The sequence below is a fragment of the Oncorhynchus mykiss genome, chromosome 31 (genome assembly GCF_013265735.2).
Source record: "Oncorhynchus mykiss isolate Arlee chromosome 31, USDA_OmykA_1.1, whole genome shotgun sequence".
Taxonomy (NCBI): Eukaryota; Metazoa; Chordata; class Actinopteri; order Salmoniformes; family Salmonidae; genus Oncorhynchus; species Oncorhynchus mykiss.
The window spans coordinates 13774772-13796388 of NC_050571.1; the positions used below are offsets into that span (position 1 = coordinate 13774772).

At 42.3% G+C, this 21617-nt stretch overlaps 1 protein-coding gene across 2 annotated transcripts in view; it reads left to right on the forward strand.

The window, feature by feature from the left end:
* LOC110504375 (actin filament-associated protein 1-like 1) overlaps positions 1-21023 on the forward strand; it is a 70444-nt gene extending 49421 nt beyond the window's left edge. For both annotated transcript variants that reach the window (XM_036970110.1, XM_036970109.1), the window contains exons 6-18: positions 2492-2712; positions 2793-2972; positions 3175-3255; positions 4632-4710; positions 5025-5150; positions 5434-5645; positions 5905-6050; positions 6235-6307; positions 10100-10196; positions 11645-11812; positions 19102-19277; positions 19599-19712; positions 19951-21023. In XM_036970110.1, coding sequence (XP_036826005.1) covers positions 2492-2712; positions 2793-2972; positions 3175-3255; positions 4632-4710; positions 5025-5150; positions 5434-5645; positions 5905-6050; positions 6235-6307; positions 10100-10196; positions 11645-11812; positions 19102-19277; positions 19599-19712; positions 19951-19977 — 1700 coding nt within the window. In that variant the 3' untranslated portion in view covers positions 19978-21023. The remainder of the gene's footprint in view (positions 1-2491; positions 2713-2792; positions 2973-3174; positions 3256-4631; positions 4711-5024; positions 5151-5433; positions 5646-5904; positions 6051-6234; positions 6308-10099; positions 10197-11644; positions 11813-19101; positions 19278-19598; positions 19713-19950) is intronic.
* The last annotated feature ends 594 nt before the right edge of the window (positions 21024-21617 follow it).

The window sequence follows — 21617 nt, forward strand, 5'->3', positions numbered from 1 at the left end:
TCTTCTAATTGGTTTCAGTCTAACTGTAGTTTCTTCCGATTGGTCTCAGTCTAACTGTAGTTTCTTCCGATTGGTCTCAGTCTAACTGTAGTTTCTTCCGATTGGTCTCAGTCTAACTGTAGTTTCTTCTGATTGGTCTCAGTCTAACTGTAGTTTCTTCCGATTGGTCTCAGTCTAACTGTAGTTTCTTCTAATTGGTTTCAGTCTAACTGTAGTTTCTTCTGATTGGTCTCAGTCTAACTGTAGTTTCTTCCGATTGGTCTCAGTCTAACTGTAGTTTCTTCTAATTGGTTTCAGTCTAACTGTAGTTTCTTCTGATTGGTTTCAGTCTAACTGTAGTTTATTCCGATTGGTCTCAGTCTAACTGTAGTTTCTTCCGATTGGTCTCAGTCTAACTGTAGTTTCTTCCGATTGGTCTCAGTCTAACTGTAGTTTCTTCTGATTGGTCTCAGTCTAACTGTAGTTTCTTCCGATTGGTCTCAGTCTAACTGTAGTTTCTTCTAATTGGTTTCAGTCTAACTGTAGTTTCTTCTGATTGGTCTCAGTCTAACTGTAGTTTCTTCCGATTGGTCTCAGTCTAACTGTAGTTTCTTCTAATTGGTTTCAGTCTAACTGTAGTTTCTTCTGATTGGTTTCAGTCTAACTGTAGTTTATTCTGATTGGTCTCAGTCTAACTGTAGTTTCTTCTGATTGGTCTCAGTCTAACTGTAGTTTCTTCCGATTGGTCTCAGTCTAACTGTAGTTTCTTCCGATTGGTCTCAGTCTAACTGTAATTTCTTCTGATTGGTCTCAGTCTAACTGTAGTTTCTTCCGATTGGTCTCAGTCTAACTGTAGTATCTTCCGATTGGTCTCAGTCTAACTGTAGTTTCTTCTGATTGGTTTCAGTCTAACTGTAGTTTCTTCTGATTGGTCTCAGTCTAACTGTAGTTTCTTCCGATTGGTCTCAGTCTAACTGTAGTTTCTTCTGATTGGTTTCAGTCTAACTGTAGTTTCTTCTGATTGGTCTCAGTCTAACTGTAGTTTCTTCCGATTGGTTTCAGTCTAACTGTAGTTTCTTCCGATTGGTCTCAGTCTAACTGTAGTTTCTTCCGATTGGTCTCAGTCTAACTGTAGTTTCTTCTGATTGGTCTCAGTCTAACTGTAGTTTCTTCTGATTGGTCTCAGTCTAACTGTAGTTTCTTCTGATTGGTCTCAGTCTAACTGTAGTTTCTTCTAATTGGTTTCAGTCTAACTGTAGTTTCTTCCGATTGGTCTCAGTCTAACTGTAGTTTCTTCCGATTGGTCTCAGTCTAACTGTAGTTTCTTCCGATTGGTCTCAGTCTAACTGTAGTTTCTTCTGATTGGTCTCAGTCTAACTGTAGTTTCTTCCGATTGGTCTCAGTCTAACTGTAGTTTCTTCTAATTGGTTTCAGTCTAACTGTAGTTTCTTCTGATTGGTCTCAGTCTAACTGTAGTTTCTTCCGATTGGTCTCAGTCTAACTGTAGTTTCTTCTAATTGGTTTCAGTCTAACTGTAGTTTCTTCTGATTGGTTTCAGTCTAACTGTAGTTTATTCCGATTGGTCTCAGTCTAACTGTAGTTTCTTCCGATTGGTCTCAGTCTAACTGTAGTTTCTTCCGATTGGTCTCAGTCTAACTGTAGTTTCTTCTGATTGGTCTCAGTCTAACTGTAGTTTCTTCTGATTGGTCTCAGTCTGACTGTAGTTTCTTCTAATTGGTTTCAGTCTAACTGTAGTTTCTTCTGATTGGTCTCAGTCTAACTGTAGTTTCTTCCGATTGGTCTCAGTCTAACTGTAGTTTCTTCTAATTGGTTTCAGTCTAACTGTAGTTTCTTCTGATTGGTTTCAGTCTAACTGTAGTTTATTCTGATTGGTCTCAGTCTAACTGTAGTTTCTTCTGATTGGTCTCAGTCTAACTGTAGTTTCTTCCGATTGGTCTCAGTCTAACTGTAGTTTCTTCCGATTGGTCTCAGTCTAACTGTAGTTTCTTCTGATTGGTCTCAGTCTAACTGTAGTTTCTTCCGATTGGTCTCAGTCTAACTGTAGTATCTTCCGATTGGTCTCAGTCTAACTGTAGTTTCTTCTGATTGGTTTCAGTCTAACTGTAGTTTCTTCTGATTGGTCTCAGTCTAACTGTAGTTTCTTCTGATTGGTTTCAGTCTAACTGTAGTTTCTTCTGATTGGTCTCAGTCTAACTGTAGTTTCTTCTGATTGGTTTCAGTCTAACTGTAGTTTCTTCTGATTGGTCTCAGTCTAACTGTAGTTTCTTCCGATTGGTCTCAGTCTAACTGTAGTTTCTTCTGATTGGTTTCAGTCTAACTGTAGTTTCTTCTGATTGGTCTCAGTCTAACTGTAGTTTCTTCCGATTGGTCTCAGTTTAACTGTAGTTTCTTCTGATTGGTCTCAGTCTAACTGTAGTTTATTGGTCTCAGTCTGTAGTTTCTTCTGATTGTTCTGTCTAATTGTAGTTTCTTGGTCTCTCCCTCTCCCCAGACAATGACTCTGATGCTCTGAGTAGTTCCTATGAGTCGTATGAGGAGGATGAAGAGGAAAGGGGAGCAGGACCAGGGTCCAGGCTGACCCACCACTGGCCTAGTGATGAGAGCTCCATGCTCCCTGTCAGAGACTGTAGGATATGTGCCTTCCTGCTGCGAAAGAAACGCTTTGGACAGTGGGCCAAGCAACTGACTGTCATACGGGACAACAGGCTACAGGTACACACACATGTAGACACAGGAACACACACACACACACACACACACACAATCCTTAACCCCTGTGTTCTCTCCTCCAGTGCTATAAGAGCTCTAAGGACGTGTCCCCGTATGTTGACCTGCCCCTGACCCTGTGCACTGTTGTCTACGCCCCTAAAGAGGGACGCAGGAAGAGACATGAGCTGAGGTTCTCTCCACCCAGTGGAGAGGCTCTGGTCCTGGCTGTGCAGAGCCGGGAGCAGGCACACAGGTGGCTCAGGGTGAGGACAACACACACACACACACACACACACAGACACACACACACACACACATACATACACACACACACACACACACACTTTTCCTTTCCCTTTCCACATCCATGTGTGTGTGTGTGTGTGTGTGTGTGTGTGTGTGTGTGTGTGTGTGTGTGTGTGTGTGTGTGTGTGTGTGTGTGTGTGTGTGTGTGTGTGTTCTCAGGTGGTCCGTAAAGTGAGTCAGGGAAAAGGACCAGAAGAGTCCACTTCTCCCATGATGCCCAGAAAGACTGAGCTGGACAAGGTGTGTGTTACACTAGAGTCAGTGTGTGTTACGCTAGATTAAGTGTGTGTTTGTGTGTAGAAACCCAATAGAATCCACAGCCTAAATACATAAAACATTTACAGAAAAATAACAGAACAACAGGTTATTAACAGAACAACAGAAGAATAACAGAACAACAGAATAATAACAGAACAACAGAATAATAACAGAACAACAGAATAATAACAGAACAACAGAAGAATAACATAACAACAGAATAATAACAGAACAACAGAATAATAACAGAACAACAGAATAATAACAGAAACACAGAATAATAGCAGAACAACAGAATAATAACAGAACAACAGAATAATAGCAGAACAACAGAATAATAGCAGAACAACAGAATAATAACAGAACAACAGAATAATAACAGAACAACAGGATATTAACAGAACAACAGAATAATAACAGAACAACAGAATAATAACAGAATAACAGAATAATAACAGAACAACAGAATAATAACAGAACAACAGGATATTAACAGAACAACAGAAGAATAACAGAACAACAGAATAATAACAGAACAACAGAATAATAACAGAACAACAGGATATTAACAGAACAACAGAATAATAGCAGAACAACAGAATAATAACAGAACAACAGAATAATAACAGAACAACAGAATAATAACAGAACAACAGGATATTAACAGAACAACAGAAGAATAACAGAACAACAGAATAATAACAGAACAACAGAATAATAACAGAACAACAGGATATTAGCAGAACAACAGGATATTAACAGAACAACAGAATAATAGCAGAACAACAGAATAATAACAGAAGAACAGAATAATAACAGAACAACAGGATAATAACAGAACAACAGGATATTAACAGAACAACAGAATAATAACAGAACAACAGAATAATAACAGAACAACAGAATAATAACAGAACAACAGAATAAAAACAGAACAACAGGATATTAACAGAACAACAGAAGAATAACAGAACAACAGAATAATAACAGAACAACAGAATAATAGCAGAACAACAGAATAATAACAGAACAACAGAATAATAGCAGAACAACAGAATAATAACAGAATAGGGGATAGGGTGCCATTTGGGACGTAGCCATGGTGGTTGTAAACAATACTGACAGAGTTGACATATCCTTTCAACTGGTTAAAGCTTGTCACTCTGTGCAAAACATTGCTCTCTCTCTCCCTCTCTCTCTCTCTCCCTCTCTCCCTCTCTCCCTCTGCCATAAATTCAGCTGGAGAGAGAGGTAAGGGAAAGGGAGGAGCATGGTGGAATTGGCTCAACTGTTGTGTGTTTTGTGTTTCCTGATTGAACTGAATATACTGTTATTATGTCCTTCCTCTTTCCTCTCAGAGGCTGTCTGGTGAAAAAACTATGTCAGACAGTGTTGAAGTGGCTACAGGAGAGAATAACAGGGACAACAGAGAGAATGGTGAGAGACTGTTGTGTTGTGTGGTGGGTTCGATTCTCGCTGGGGCCACTGATGGAAAAAATTGTCTGCACTCTATTCTTTATTACTTCTTTAGCTTGACCCTCAACATGGAGATTGATTTATAACTATGACCTTGTATTCTGTGTGTGTGTGTATGTGTGTGTATGTGTGTGTGTGTGTGTATGTGTGTGTGTGTGTGTGTGTGTGTGTGTGTGTGTGTGTGTGCGTGCGTGCGTGTCTGTGTGTGTGTGTGTGTGTGTGTGTGTGTGTGTGTGTGTGTGTGTGTGTGTGTGTGTGTGTGTGTGTGTGTGTAGGTAAGGTGAAGAGGGGGGCTCTAGCAGCAGGTCGTAAGATAACACGTATCATCAGTTTCTCCAAGAGGAAGCACCTCCTACCTGGTGACGCACGCCCCCCCTCCCCAGATACAGACCCTCGACGAGGTGGGACACCCCCCCCCCCCCTCCTCCTCCGTCTCACCTCTCACTCCTTCCCTGAACTATTCTATATTTTCTCTCTATTTCATTCCATCTGTGTCTCTCTCACCTTGAAACATTTCCACATACTTACTCACAAAAACAATTGAGCTAAATAATTTAATTTCACAATAACCTATTGATAACAGCAATGATATTCCAACCATACCTTTACAGTCCTACTCTCCTCCCCTCCCCTCCCCTCCCCTCCCCTCCCCTCCCCTCCCCACTCCTCTCCTCTCCTGCCTAGGATACCTGTCTGTGTTGGTGAGCCAGGTATGGAGGGACCAGTGGTGTTGTGTGTATGGGGGTTCTCTCCACTTCCACCCTGACAGAGGAGACCCCCGGCCCTCCCTGGCCCCTCTACCCCTCCATGGGTGTGAGGTGTTTCCAGGACTGGGACCCAAACACCCCTTCGCCCTCAGGATACTGAAGGGGGGCACAGAGGTGGCTGCATTGGAGGTATAATACTGTACATGCAGTATGGGATACAATTCATGACACCATACATTACAACACAGTACTTAAAGAAGTTTAGCAGATTGGAATACTGAAATACTGGAAAATGTCTTCTGCATGTGCTGGTAATGTCAGATTGTTTGTATAATGAGTCTGTCTAATCTGATAATTTTCTCTCTCTCTCTCTCTCTGTCTCTGTCTCTGTCTCTGTCTCTCGCTGTCTCTGTCTGTCTCTGTCTCAATCTCCCTCCACCTCCTGTAGGCGTGTAGTTCTGATGATTTGGGGCGATGGCTGGGTGTTCTGCTGGTAGAGACAGGTACAGCCTCAGATCCAGAGTCACTACACTACGACTATGTAGACGTGGAAACCATCGCTAACATCAGAGATGCCGCGAGACACTCTTTCCTGTGAGTCAGAGAGAGAGAGAGAGAGAGAGAGAGAGAGAGAGAGAGAGAGAGAGAGAGAGAGAGACAGAGAGAGAGAGAAAGAGAGAGAGGAATGGAGAGATGACGTGTTTGTCAAATGTTTGAGACTCTCACAATCACATTTTGCAATCTCACACTTTTCTCTCTCTCCCTCTCTCTCTCTCAGGTGGGCCACATCTTCCAGTAGCACTTCTACTGACTCCAGGACGTACGACGAGGTTCCCTATGAGGGAGAGCAGGTGGGAACACACACATGGATGGACTGTACAAGGATTATTCTCAGACAGTAGGGTTGGTAACAGGCTGATTGGTCTTGGTGGGGTGGTGCAGCTGTTGGGACAGTCACTGTCTGGTCCGAATATGAAACTTCTGATCATTCACCCAAACACATCACACTCTGTTACATGCTTTTCAATCGGTGACCTTTGTAGCGAGAGAGAGAAAGAGAGCGAGAGATAGAGGAGAGAGGGAGAGACAAAGAAAGAGAGAGATAAATACAGACATTGTCATCCTACAAGAAACCTGGTATAGAGGAGATTGACCCACTGGTTGCCCTCTAGGTTACAGAGAGCTGGTAGTCCCATCCACCAAACTACCAGGTGTGAAACAGGGAAGGGACTCAGGGGGTATGTTAATTTGGTATAGAGCAGACCTAACTCACTCTATTAAATTCATCAAAACAGGAACATTTTACATTTGGCTAGACATTCAAAAGGAAATGATCTTAACAGAGACAGATGTCCTCCTGTGTGCTACCCCCCCCCCCCCCCCCCCCCCCCCCCCACTAGAATCCCCATACTTTAATGAAGACAGCTTCTCCATCCCGGAGGGAGAAATCAATCATTTCCAGGCCCAGGGTCATGTACTAGTCTGTGGTGACCTAAATACCAGAACCGGACAAGAACCTGACACCCTCAGCACACAGGGGGACAAACACCTACCTGAGGTGACAGCTTTCTTTCCCCCATATGCCCCCCAAGCACAACTACAACAACATAACCAACAAAACGGGTCACAACTCATGTTGCACGCTGGGTATGTACTTAGTCAATGGTAGACCTCGATGGGACTCCTATGGTAGATACAGCTATAGCTCATCTCTTGGCAGTAGTACTGTAGACTACTTTATCACTGACCTCAACCCAGACTCCTATGGTAGATACAGCTATAGCTCATCTCTTGGCAGTAGTACTGTAGACTACTTTATCACTGACCTCAACCCAGACTCCTATGGTAGATACAGCTATAGCTCATCTCTTGGCAGTAGTACTGTAGACTACTTTATCACTGACCTCAACCCAGACTCCTATGGTAGGTACACCTATAGCTCATCTCTTGGCAGTAGTACTGTAGACTACTTTATCACTGACCTCAACCCAGAGTCTCTCAGAGCCTTCACAGTCTGCCCACTGACACCCCTATCAGATGGAAAGAAATACATGATCAAATACAAATCTTAGAATCAACTATTAAAGACTACCAGAACCCACTGGATTCTCCAATTGCCTTGAATGAACTACGGAACAAAATACACACCCTCCAACCCAAAAAAGCCTGTGGTGTTGATGGTGTCCTCAATGAAATAATCAAATATGCAGACCACAAATTCCAATTGGCTATACTAAAACTCTTTAACATCATCCTTAGCTCTGGCATCTTCCCCAATATTTGGAACCAAGAACTGATCACCTCAATCCACAAAAGTGGAGACAAATTTGACCCCAATAACTACAGTGGGATATGTGTCAACAGCAAACATGTTAAAATCCTCTGCATTATCACTAACAGCAGACTCGTACATTTCCTCAGTGAAAACAATATACTGAGCAAATGACAAATTAGCTTCTTACCAAATTATCGTAAGACAGACCACGTATTCCCCCTACACACCCTAATTGACAAACAAATAAACAAAACAAAGGCAAAGTCTTCTCATGCTTTGTTGATTTCAAAAAAGCTTTTAACTCAATTTGGCATGAGGGTCTGCTATACAAATTGCTGGAAAGTGGTGTTGGGGAAAAAACATACAACATTATAAAATGTGTGTACACAAACAACAAGCGTGCGGTTAAAAATGTTTTTAAAAAACACACACATTTCTTTCCAAAGGGCCGGGGGGTGAGACAGGGATGCAGCTTAAGCCCCACCCTCTTCAACATATATCAACGAATTGGCGAGGGCACTAGAACAGTCTGCAGCACCGGGCCTCACCCTACTAGAATCTGAAGTCAAATGTCTACTGTTTGCTGATGATCTGGTGCTTCTGTCACCAACCAAGGAGGGCTTACAGCAGCACCTAGATATTCTGCACAGATTCTGTCAGACCTGGGCCCTGACAGTAATTCTCAGTAAGACCAAAATAATGGTGTTCCAAAAAAAGATCCAGTTCCCAGGATCACAAATACAAATTCCATCTAGATACCGTTGCCCTAGAACACACAAAAAACTATACATACCTCTGCCTAAACATCAGCTCCACAGCTAACTTCCACAAAGCTGTGAACGATCTGAGAGACAAGGCAAGAAGGGCCTACTATGCCATCAAAAGGAACATAAATGCAACATACCAATTAGGATCTGGCTAAAAATACTTGAATCAGTCATAGAGCCCATTGCCCTTTATGGTTGTGAGGTCTGGGGTCTACTCACTAACCAAGAATTCACAAAATGGGACAAACACCAAATTGAGACTCTGCATGCAGAATTCTGCAAAAAATATCCCCCGTGTACAACGTTAAACATAAAAAAATGGATGCAGAGCAGAATTAGGCCGAAACACGCTAATTATCCAAATCCAGAAAAGAGCTGTTAAATTCTACAACCACCTAAATGGAAACGATTCCCAAACCTTCCATAACAAAGCCATCACCTACAGAGAGATGAACCTGGAGAAGAGTCCCCTAAGCAAGCTGCTCCTGGGGCTCTGTTCACAAACACAAACACACCCCACAGATCCCAAGGACAGCAACACAGTTAGACACAGTTAAAAGATAAATACTTGACAAGTTGGAAATAATTTACCAAAAAACAGAGCAAGCTAGAATGCTATTTGGCCCTAAACAGAGAGTACACAGTGGCAGAATACCTAACTATGACTGACCCAAACTTAACAAAAGCGTTGACTATTTACAGACTCAGTGAGCATAACCTTGCTATTGAGAAAGGCTGCCGTAGGCAGACATGGCTCTCAAGAGAAGACAGGCTATGTGCACACTGCCCACAAAATGAGGTGGAAACTGAGCTACACTTCCTAACCTCCTGCCAAATGTATGACCATATTAGAGAGACATATTTCCCTCAGATTACACAAATCTACAAAAAATTTGAAAACAAAATCCAATTTTAATAAACTCCCATATCTACTGGGTGAAATACCACAGTGTGCCATCACAGCAGCAAGATTTGTGACCGGTTGCCACAAGAAAAGGGCAACCAGTGAAGAACAAACACCATTATAAATACAACCCATATTTATGTTTATTTATTTTCCCTTTTGTACTTTAACTATTTGTACATTGTTACAACACTGTATATGTACATAATAAGACATTTGAAATGTCTTTATTCTTTTGGATCTTCTGTGAGTGTAATGTTTACTGTTCATTTTTGATTGTTTATTTCACTTTTGTTTATTATCTACTTCACTTGATTTGGCAATGTATGTTTCCCATGCCAATAAAGACATTACATTGAATTGAATTGATAAATATGGGGGAAAGAAATGGGGGTGAGTTAGGAGCAGAGAGCGAGAAACAGAGACAAAGGTAGAGAAAGTGTGTGTCTGCGTTTGAGAGAGAGCTTGCTGTGCTCTCTACTACACACACACAGCACAGCCTTGTCTTACATAACAGACCAGGGTTGAACCCCTGTCTCCTGCACACCACCAGACTGTGCTATCCCACTGAGCTAAAGCCTAGGCCTTTTACTGATTTTATTTGTTGTGATGTCTCTAACCATGGTCCTCCTTTCTCTTCCCTTCATCCTCTCCTCTTCTTCATCTTGTTCTCCTCCCCCATCCCTCTTTTCTACAGCCTGGCGAGGATGGGGGACCGAAGCAGAGGTCCAGTTTCACCAGTAGTGACTCCGGTAGGACCAAACCTGGTCTGGCCCTGAAACGCACGGGCTCCAGTAAGACACACACACACACACACACACACACACACACACACACACACACACACACACACACACACACACACACACACACACACACACACACACACACACACACACACACACACACACACACACACACATATCCCACTGGGCCCAGACATAATTTCAACTTCTAGTTGGTATTTACATGGTTGTTATCTGACTTGAATTCAATGTGAAATCAACAAAAAATGTCACCAAGTTATTGGATTTAATATTACTAGAAAAATGGATTAAATTCCCTCACGTTGTTGATGACTTTCTGCAAATCCAATCAGTTTTACACAGAATGTCTTCACATTGTCATTCAATGTTGAAATGAGGCCCAGTGGGAAACCTCCTTTCCTTCACTCTCTTTTACTTCAAAGCCTCCTGCTGTCTGTCTATCTGGAGAACAGATGAGAGGAGAGAATGGAACCTGAGACTTCTGAGACAGCCTCATTAGCTTCGCTGCTGACCTCTCTGTGTCTCGCTCGCTCTCTCTCTTTCTGCCTCTCTATCTCTCTCTCTTTCTCTCTCTGCCTCGCTCTCTCTCTCTCTGCCTCTCTCTCTCTCTCTGCGCCTGTCTGTCTCTCAATTCAAATCAAGGGACTTTATTGGCATGGGAAACATTTGTTAACATTGCCAAAGCAAGTGAAGTAGATAATATACAGAAGTGAAATAAACAATAAAAATGAACAGTAAACATTACACTCACAGAAGTTCCAAAAGAATAAAGACATTGCAAATGTCATATTATGTATAGTGTTGAAATTATGTGCAAATGGTTAAAGTACAAAAGGGAAAATAAATAAACATAAATATAGGTTGTATTTACAATGGTGTTTGTTCTTCACTGGTTGCCCTTTTCTTGTGGCAACAGGTCACAAATCTTGCTGTTGTGATGGCACACTGTGCTATTTCACCCAGTAGCTATGGAAGTTTATCAAAATCGGGTTTGTTTTCGAATTCTGTGTAATCTGAGGAAAATATGTGTTCTAATATGGTCATACATTGGGCAGGAGGTTAGGAAGTGTTAGGAAGTTTCCACCTCATTTTGTGGGCAGTGAGCACATAGCTTGTCTTGTCTTGAGAACCAGGTCTGCCTACAGTGGCCTTTCTCAATAGCAAGGCTATGCTCACTGAGTCTGTAAATAGTCAAAGCTTTCCTTCAGTTTGGGTCAGTCACAGTGGTCTCTCTCCTACTCTTTATGTGTGAGAGGTAGAGGAAGAGTTACTCACGAAGAGAGAGGTAGAGGAAGAGTTACTCACGAAGAGGGAGGGAGGGAGAGAGAGAGACAGAGAGAGAGAGAGGGAGAGAGAGAGCGAGAGAGAGAGGAAAGAGGAATGAGGTTATGTCTTCTTCCCATAACCTCTCCAGGTCTGACCTCTGACCTTTCACATTTCACCCTCTATGACCCCCCCCCCCCCCCCCCCCCCAGACACCAATCAGTATGGCCTCTATGGAAAAACACGAGCAGAGGAGGACGCTAAACTATTCCTGAGAGAGAAAGAACACCTGGAGAGAGAGAGGGATGGGATACGGACCACTCTGCTGACACTGAGACAAGAGAGGAGAGAGGTGAAGGAGAGATTTAAGACTGCTACAGGTAAGAGGGAAAGAGCACACACATACACACACATACACAAACATACAGACACATAAACACACATACACACAAACCCTTTGGAAACAAAACACGTTTTATAAGGAGGATGGGATCCACCCAAATCATTTTGGTTCCTGGATCATTTCACAGCATTATAAGGCTGCGTTGAGACAATGACTTATCAATGACCCAAGCCCAGCTCAGACAATCCCTACCATTGTGTCGCTGAGTTGTCATAATTCTTCAGCAATTATACATTATCCCAGGGGGATTGGCAGACACAATGTAAGTAACCTAATGTATGTCTCTCTAACTGCGCTGAATGCCTCAGTTGTTACTACAGATATTGTATGCAGTAATCATGTACCTATGAACCAGTCATACTATGTCCACTGTGTGCAGCTCACCCTGCACTATCAGCTCAAACATAAATAACATGAGCATGTCTACTTCTGCTAAGCTTCCCAGTTAAGCAATGAAAACAATCAAGCATCTCAGAAAAGTGCTAAAAATTGCCCACGCTAACATATGTAGCCTAAGAAACTAGGTTAATGAAATCAATACATATCTTTTAACAGATGATATTCATATTCTGACTATCTCTGAAACTCACTTAGATAATACTTTTGATGATACAGTGGTAGCAATACATGGTTATAATACAGAAAAGCCAATGGTGGAGGTGTTGCTCTTTATATTCAGAACCACATTCCCGTAAAGCTTAGAGAGGATCTAATCTTAAATACTGTTGAAGTAATATGGCTACATGTCCATTCTTGTGGGAAACTGCTATAGACCACCAAGTGCCAAGAGTCAGTATCTGGATAATATGTGTGAGCTACTTGTTAATGTACGTGATCTCAACAGAGAAGTATACTTTCTGGGGGATTTAAATATTGACTGGCTTCCATCAAGCTCCCCACTCAATAGTTTCTGGTCTGTGCTGTGAAATGAGGAGCAACCAGATGGTGCTCTTGACACATTAATACAGTTGCTTATTTCAGTTTCTAATAAGCATGCAGACATTACAAAAATTACTTTAAAAATAGTTAAATCCCTCTAGATTGATGAGGAATTGAACAACTGTATGGTTGAGAGGGATGAGGTATAAGGGCACAAGGCGAGACCCAAATGCAGACACAGGAGGCAGATGGTTGAGCTCCGATATTTATTATCATAAAATGGGTAGGCAAAAGGCAGGTCGAGGTCAGGACAGGCAGGAGTTCAGTCATCAGGTCCGAGTCCAAACAGTACAAGGGGATAGGCAGGCTCGAGGTCAGGACAGGCAGGAGTTCAGTCATCAGGTCAGAGTCCAAACAGTACAAGGGGAAAGGCAGGCTCGAGGTCAGGACAGGCAGGAGTTCAGTCATCAGGTCCGAGTCCAAACAGTACAAAGGGATAGGCAGGCTTGTGGTCAGAACAGGCAGAGGGTTCAAGCAGGCAGGTTCGTAGTCAGGACAGGCAAGGGTCAAAACCAGGAGGGGTAGGAATAAACATAAATAGACTGGGAAAAATAGGAGCTAGGAAAAACGTTGTTTGACTTGGCAAAACAAGACCAACTGGCACAGAGAGACAGGAAACAAGGGGATAAATACACCGGGGATAATAAGCGACACCTGGAGGGGGGTGGAGACAAGCACAAGGACAGATGAAACAGATCGGGGTGTGGCATGAGGCAAAAGCAATGGCAAATAAGTCTGGCTGCACAACCGATTGGTAAATGTACTGCAAATTGAGAAATCATGAGACTAAACTGAATAAAAATAAGAAGAAACTATATTATGAAACAAAGATAAATTATATAAAGAATGATAATAAAAAGCCTTGGAGCACCTTAAATTACATTTTGGGCAACAAGACAAACTCAGCTCCGTCATTCATTGAATCAGATGGCTCATTTATCCCAAAACCCACTGATATTGCCAATTACTTTCATGATTTTTTCATTGGCAAGATTAGCAAATTTATACATGACATGCCAGAAACAAACGCTGACACTACACATCCAGGTATAACTAATCAAATTAGGAAAGACAAGCATTGTCATTTTTTATTCCATAAAGTGAGTGTGGAAGAGGTAAAAAAAAAAAGATTGTTGTCTATCAACAATTACATTATTTCGCCACCATGGCCTATTTATTTCCTTAACATACCTCATTTGCACTCACTGTATATAGACTTTTTGTTTTCTTTTGTTCTACTGTATTATTGACTGTATGTTTTGTTTATTCCATGTGTAACTCTGTGTTGTTGTATGTGTCGAATTGCTACGCTTTATCTTGGCCAGGTCGCAGTTGTAAATGAGAACTTGTTCTCAACTAGTCTACCTGGTTAAATAAAGGTGAAATAAAATAAATAAAAAACAAGCCACTGGGGTCTGACAACTTGGATGTAAAATTACTGAGGATAATAGTGGACGATATTGCCACTCTTATTTGCCATGTCTTCAATCTAAGCCTACTAGAAAGTGGGTGCCCTCAGGCCAGGAGGGAAGCAAAAGTCCTTCCGCTACCCAAGAATAGTAAAGCCCCCTTTATTGTCTCAAATAGCCTGTTACCAACCCTTTTGTAAAAAAATGTGTTTGAGCAGATACAAAGCTATTTTACTGTGGGGACGCTAATAGGAAATGACATTCAACAAGCACAGCACTTACACAAATGACTGATGATTGGCTGAGAGAAATTGAAGATAAAAAGATTTTGGGAGCTGTTTTGCTAGTCTTCAGTGCAGCTTTTGACATTATTGATCATAGTCTGCTGGCTTTACACCCCCTGCTATATTGTGGATAAAGAATTACCTGTCTACACCCTCTACACAGAGGGTGTTCTTTAATGGAAGCCTCTCCAACATATCCCAGGTAGAATCAGGAATTCCCCAGGGCAGCTGTCTAGGCCACTTACTTTTTTCCAAATTTACTAATGACAAGCCAGTAGCTTTGAGTAAAACCAGTGTGTGTATGCGGATGACTCATCACTATACACGCCAGCTACTACAGCAAGTAAAATCACTGCAACACTTAAAAAGTGCTGCAGTTAGTCCTAAATATTTCAAAAACAAAATGCATTGTATTTTTTAAACCTTTATTTAACTAGACATCGGTTAAGAACAAATTCTTATTAACATTGACGGCCTAGGAACAGTGGGTTAACTACCTTGTTCAGGGGCAGAATGACAGACTTTTACCGTGTCAGCTCGGGGATTCCATCGAGCAACCTTTTGGTTACTGGCCCAATGCTCTAACCACTAGGCTGGAGTGGGTCTAGGGTGTTAGGTAGGGTGGAGGTGATATGATCCTTGACTAGTCTCTCAAAGCACTTCATGATGACGGAATTGAGTGCTACGGGGGCGATAGTTGTTTAGCTCAGTTACCTTAGCTTTCTTTGGAACAGGAACAATGGTGGCTCTCTTGAAGCATGTGGGAACAGCAGACTGGGATAGGGATTGATTGAATATATCTGTAAACACACCAGCAAGTTGGTCTGCGCATGCTCTGAGGACGCGGCAAAGGATGCCGTCTGGGCCTGCAGCCTTGCGAAGGTTAACACGTTTAAATGTTTTACTCACGTTGGCTGCGGTGAAGGAGAGTCAGCAGATTTTGGTAGCGGGCCGTGTCGGTGGCACTGTATAGTCCTCAAAGCGAGCGACACCATAGTACCTTCCAAACTCATCATTAAGCTCGAGACCCTGGGTCTCGACCCCGCCCTGTGCAACTGGGTCCTGGACTTTCTGACGGGCCGCCCCCAAGTGGTGAGGGTAGGAAACGACATCTCCATCCTCAACACTGGGGCCCCACAAGGGTGCGTTCTCAGCCCTCTCCTGTACTCCCTGTTCACCCATGACTACATGGCCATGCACGCCTCCAACTCAATCATCACGTTTGCAGACGACACTACAGTGGTAGGCTTGATTACCAACAACGACGAGACGGCCTACAGGGAGGAGGTGAGGGCCCTCGGAAACAGCAGAGGGAGCACCCCTATCCACATCGATGGGACAGTAGTGGAGAAGTTGGAAGGTTTTAAGTTCCTCGGCGTACACATCACGGACAAACTGAAATTGTCCACCCACACGGGCAGCGTGGTGAAGAAGGCGCAACATCGCCTCTTCAACCTCAGGAGGCTGAAGAAATTTGGCTTGTCACCAAAAAAACACAAACTTTTACAGATGCACAATCGAGTGCATCCTGTCGGGCTGTATCACCGCCTGGTACGGCAACTGCTCCGCCCACAACCGTAGGGCGGAGGGTAGTGAGGCCTGCACAACGCATCACCGGGGCCAAACTACCTGCCCTCGAAGACACCTACACTACCCGATGTCACAGAAAGGCCAAAAAGATCATCAAGGACAACAACCACCCGAGCCACTGCCTGTTCACCCCGCTCTCATCCAGAAAGCGAGGTCAGTACAGGTGCATCAAAGCTGGGACCGAGAGACTGAAAAACAGCTTCTATCTCAAGGCCATCAGACTGTTTAACAGCCATCACTAACATTGAGTGGCTGCTACCAACATACTGACTCAAATCTCTAGCCACTTTAATAATAAAACATTGGATGTAATAAATGTATCACTAGTCACTTTAAACTATGCCACTTTATATAATGTTTGCATACCCTACATTACACTTCTCATATGTATATACTGCACTCTATACCATCTACTGCATCTTGTCTATGCCGTTCGGCCATCGCTCATCCATATATTTATATGTACATATTCTTATTCATTCCTTTACACTTGTGTGTATAAGGTAGTAGTTGTGAAATTGTTAGATTACTTGTTAGATATTACTGCATGGTCGGAACTAGAAGCACAAGCATTTCGCTACACTCGCATTAACATCTGCTTACCATGTGTATGTGACCAATAACATTTGATTTGATTTGATTTACCTGCCGCCCAAATTTGAATTTGGGACAAATCATTCACTAAACCCTAAATCTCAGCTAAATCTTGTATTGAATAATATGGAATTTAAGCAAATTGAGGTTACTAAACTGCTCGGAGTAACCCTGGATTGTAAACTGTCATGGTCAAAACATGTTGATAGTGCAATAGCTAAGATGGTGAAAAGTCTGTCCATAATAAAGCACTGCTCTGCCTTTGTCACACCTGGACTACTGTTCAGTTGTGTGGTCAGGTGCCGCAGAGGGACCTCTGAACATTTTAATTGGCTATAAGAGCACGGCTGGCCCTTAAATGAACAGTTGAAGTCGGAAGTTTACATACATCTTAGCCAAATACATTTCAACTCAGTTTTTCACAATTACTGACATTTAGTCATAGTAAAAGTTCCCTGCCTTAGGTTAGTTAGGATCACCACTTTATTTTAAGAATGTGAAATGTCAGAATAATAGTGGAGAGAATGATTTATTTCAGCATTTATTTATTTCATCACATTTCAGTGGGTCAGATGTTTACATACACTCAATTAGTATTTGGTAGCATTGCCTTTAAATTGTTTAACTTGGGTCAAATGTTTTGGGTAGCCTTCCACAAGCTTTCCATAATAAGTTGGGTGAATTTTGGCCCATTCCTCCTGACAAAGCTGGTGTAACTGAGTCAGCTTTGTAGGCCTCCTTGCTCGCACACGCTTTTTCAATTCTGCCCACAAATTTTCTTTAGAATTGAGCTCAGGGCTTTGTGATGCCCATGTCCAATACCTTGACTTTGTTGTCCTTAAGCCATTTTGCCACAACTTTGGATGTATGCTTGGGGTCCATTTGGGTCCATTGTCCATTTGGAAGACCCATTTGCGACCAAGCTCTATCTTCCTGACTGATGTCTTGAGATGTTGCTTCAATGTATGCACATCATTTGCCTTCCTCATGATGCCATTTTTGCTGTTGTTCTGGGATTGATTTGCACTTTTCACACAAAAAAAAATCTCTAGGAGACAGAACATGTCTCCTTGTTGAGCGGTATGACGGCTGCGTGGTGTTTATACTTGGTGTTTATACTTGCGTACTATTGTTTGTACAAATGAATGTGGTACCTTCAGGGGTTTGAAAATTGCTCCCAAGGATGAACCAGACTTGACTTAGTATTGGCTGATTTCTTTTGGTTTTCCCATGATGTCAATTAAAGAGACACTGAGTTTGAAGGTAGGCTTTGAAATACATCCACAGGTACACCTCCAATTGACTCAAATTATGTCAATTAGCCTATCAGAAGCTTCTAAAGCAATGACATAATTTTCTGGAATTTTCCAAGCTGTTTAAAGGCACTGTCAACTTAGTGTATGTAAACTTCTGACCCACTGGAATTGGGATATAGTGGATTATAAGTGAAATAATATGTCTGTAAACAATTGTTGGAAACATTTCTTGTCGTGCACAAAGTACATGTCCTAACCGACTTGCCAAAACTATAGTTTGTTAACAAGAAATTTGTGGAGTGGTTGAAAAACGATTTTGATTGACTCCAAGTGTATGTACATTTCCAACTGTACATGGAGAGCTAACATTAATAATATGCATGTAAATCTCTCATGGCTCAAAGTGGGAGAGAGATTGACTTCATCACTACTCGTTTTTGTAAGAGGTGTTGACATGCTGAATGCACCTAGCTGTCTGTTTAAACTACTAGCACACAGCTCAGACATGCATATCCCACAAGACATGTCTACACAGTCCCCAAGTCCAGAACAGACTACAGGAGGTGCACATGGAAGTCTATTCCACATCAGGTAACTGATGCAAGCAGTAGTCAGATTACACATTATGGAACACCGGGACTGTGAAGACACACACACATATGTAATATTGTTATCAAACATTTTGTATTGTTGATATGTAATATGATGTACTGTTTTATTTTTATATGATGTACTGTTTTATATGTAATGTAAGTGCCTTTTTTAACCTTTATTTAACTAGGCAAGTCAGTTAAGAACAAATTCTTATTTTCAATGACGGCCTAGGAACAATGGGTTAACTGCCTGTTCAGGGGCAGAACGACAGATTTGTACCTTGTCATCTCAGGGATTCGATCTTACAACCTTTTGGTTACTGGTCCAACACTCTAACCACTAGGCTACCCTGTCATCCCTTAATATGTTCAGACCCAGGAAGAGTAGCTGCTGCCTTGGCAACAGCTACTGGTGATCCCTGATAAATACAACAACACACAAAACAGATATGCACAAAACTCTTTAATACAATCTCAGTAGGCTACAGCACTTAATGCACCCACAAAATACAAAAAAGATCACCAGCAACGTACTAGCACTGCCTACTGGCAGAACTATACAGGGGCTCCCTAATCAATTTCCTCTGTGTTCCTGGATCAGAGGAGCAGAAGGGCTCCTTGAGTGAGCGTGTGTCCCAGCTAGAGGAGACGTGCCGGGAGAAGGAGAGTGAGAGGGTGGACCTGGAGCTCCGGCTCACCCAGGTTAAAGACAACCTGAAGAAGAGCCTAGCAGGAGGGGCTCTGGGGGCACCTGGGGAGAGCAAACCCTCCAGCAAGGTACAACACACACATACAGTATATATCTGCAGACACACACATAGACCCACCAGCAAATGTATATTTTTTTAACTAAACATGTCGGTTAAGAAAAAATTATTATATACAATGACAGCTTACACAGGTCAAACCCAGACAACACTGGCCAATTGTGCACCTCACTATGGACTTCCAATCACAGCTGGTTGTGATACAACCTAGATTTGAACCGGGGTGCCTTTAGTGATGCCTCTAGCACTGAGATGCAGTGCCTCAGAGCACTGCGTCACTCAAGAGTGATCACTGATTCTAATGATTTGAATGTGTGTGTGTGTGTCTCAGGTGTCTGGCAGGCCCTACTACTCTGAGTCTATACCAGTCGGCTGTGTCTCTGCGGCCCGTGTGAAACATCCTGTCTACTCAACATCTAAAAGAACAGTCATGCAGAAAGCCAAGGTAAGGACGAAAGACACGCACACACACACACACAGTTTATCTGTGTCCCAAATTGTGCACCTTAGAGGGACGCAGCTCCACAGTCTGTCACTGTGAGCCAGTTCCATCACCAGGGTCTAATGGTGTCCCAGCAGTTAGTGTGAGGAGAACTCACAGAAAATACACAGCGTGTGTGTGTGCATGTGTGTGTGTGTGTGTATAACACACAAAAATATTAAACTGTTGATTTTCATTGCAGGAATGGGAGTCAAAGAAATGCACCTAAGGCATAACGATGTTAAGGAAAGATTGGAGATGATTGGAGGAATATCAGAGGGAGGATGTGTCTTTCAGATTGTTGTAGAGATTTGGACGAAATTGAATATTTGAGCCAGTGTACAGAAAGGATATTAAATTATACCTTAATAAATGACAAAGGGACAACGAGAGATTTACGGTGAGAATGTTCCATAGAACTGGAATGGAAGACAATGGAGATGGAAGAAAAACACAGTGATTTACTGTATGTGATGTGCTTTAAAGGGATACTTCCAGATTTTGTAAATTAAGACTTTTCCTAGCTCCATGTCACTGGAACTTCTTCTGTAGACTTCCAGTCAGTGCATTTCAGCTGCAAAAAATGACTCCAGAACCGCCCTTCAACTTTCTTCAAACTACACACAGAGACATACAATTGGTATCCATTTGGCTTAATTGCCAAAATCCGAAACTATCCCTTTAACATTGTTTTCCCCCTTTGCCTTATCACCTCTATCTGTACAGACAGAAGCAACACCTCTATCTGTACAGACAGAAGCATCACCTCTATCTGTACAGACAGAAGCATCACCTCTATTTGTACAGACAGAAGCATCACCTCTATCTGTACAGACAGAAGCATCACCTCTATCTGTACAGACAGAAGCATCACCTCTATCTGTACAGACAGAAGCATCACCTCTATCTGTACAGACAGAAGCATCACCTCTATCTGTACAGACAGAAGCATCACCTATATCTGTACAGACAGAACCATCACCTCTATCTTTACAGACAGAAACATCACCTCTATCTGTACAGACAGAAGTATCACCTCTATCTGTACAGACAGAAGCATCACCTCTATCTGTACAGACAGAAACATCACCTCTATCTGTACAGACAGAAACATCACCTCTATCTGTACAGACAGAAGCCATACCTACTGTTTTGTCTATAGGATGATTTTTACACTGCACAATGTTCATTTTACCCTCAAATTGAGATGTACTTTATAAACAGTATGATGACAAATACAATTGTGATAATAATAAATATTATCTGAACGATGTACACTAGGTGTCAATACTTATCTACAGGAATTCACACCGCAGTACCTACAGTGCCTTTGGAAAGTATTCAGACTCCTGGACTTTTTCCACATTTTGTTAGGTTACAGCCTTATGATGACAAAGCAAAAACACATTTTTCGAATTTAAGTACATATTCAGACCCTTTACTCAGTTCTTTGTTGAAGCACTTTTGGCAGCGATTACAGCCACAAGTCTTCTTGGTATGACGCTACAAGCTTGGCACACCTGTATTTGGGGAGTTTCTCGCATTCTTCTCTGCAGATTTTCAGGTCTCTTCAGAGATGCTCGACCACTCCTGCGTTGTCTTGGCTGTGTGCTAAGCTTCGATGTCCTGTTGGAAGGTGAACCTTCAACACAATCTGATGTTCTGAGCGCTCTGGAGCAGGTTTTCATCAAGGATCTCTCTGAACTTTGCTCCATTCATCTTTGCCTCGATCCTGAATAGTCTCCCAGTCCCTGCCGCTGAAAAACATCCCCACAGCATGGTGCTGCCACCACCATGCTTCACCGTCGGGGTGTTGCCAGGTTTCCTCCTGAATGGAAGAAAGTCCCTGCAGCAATGTTCCAACACCTA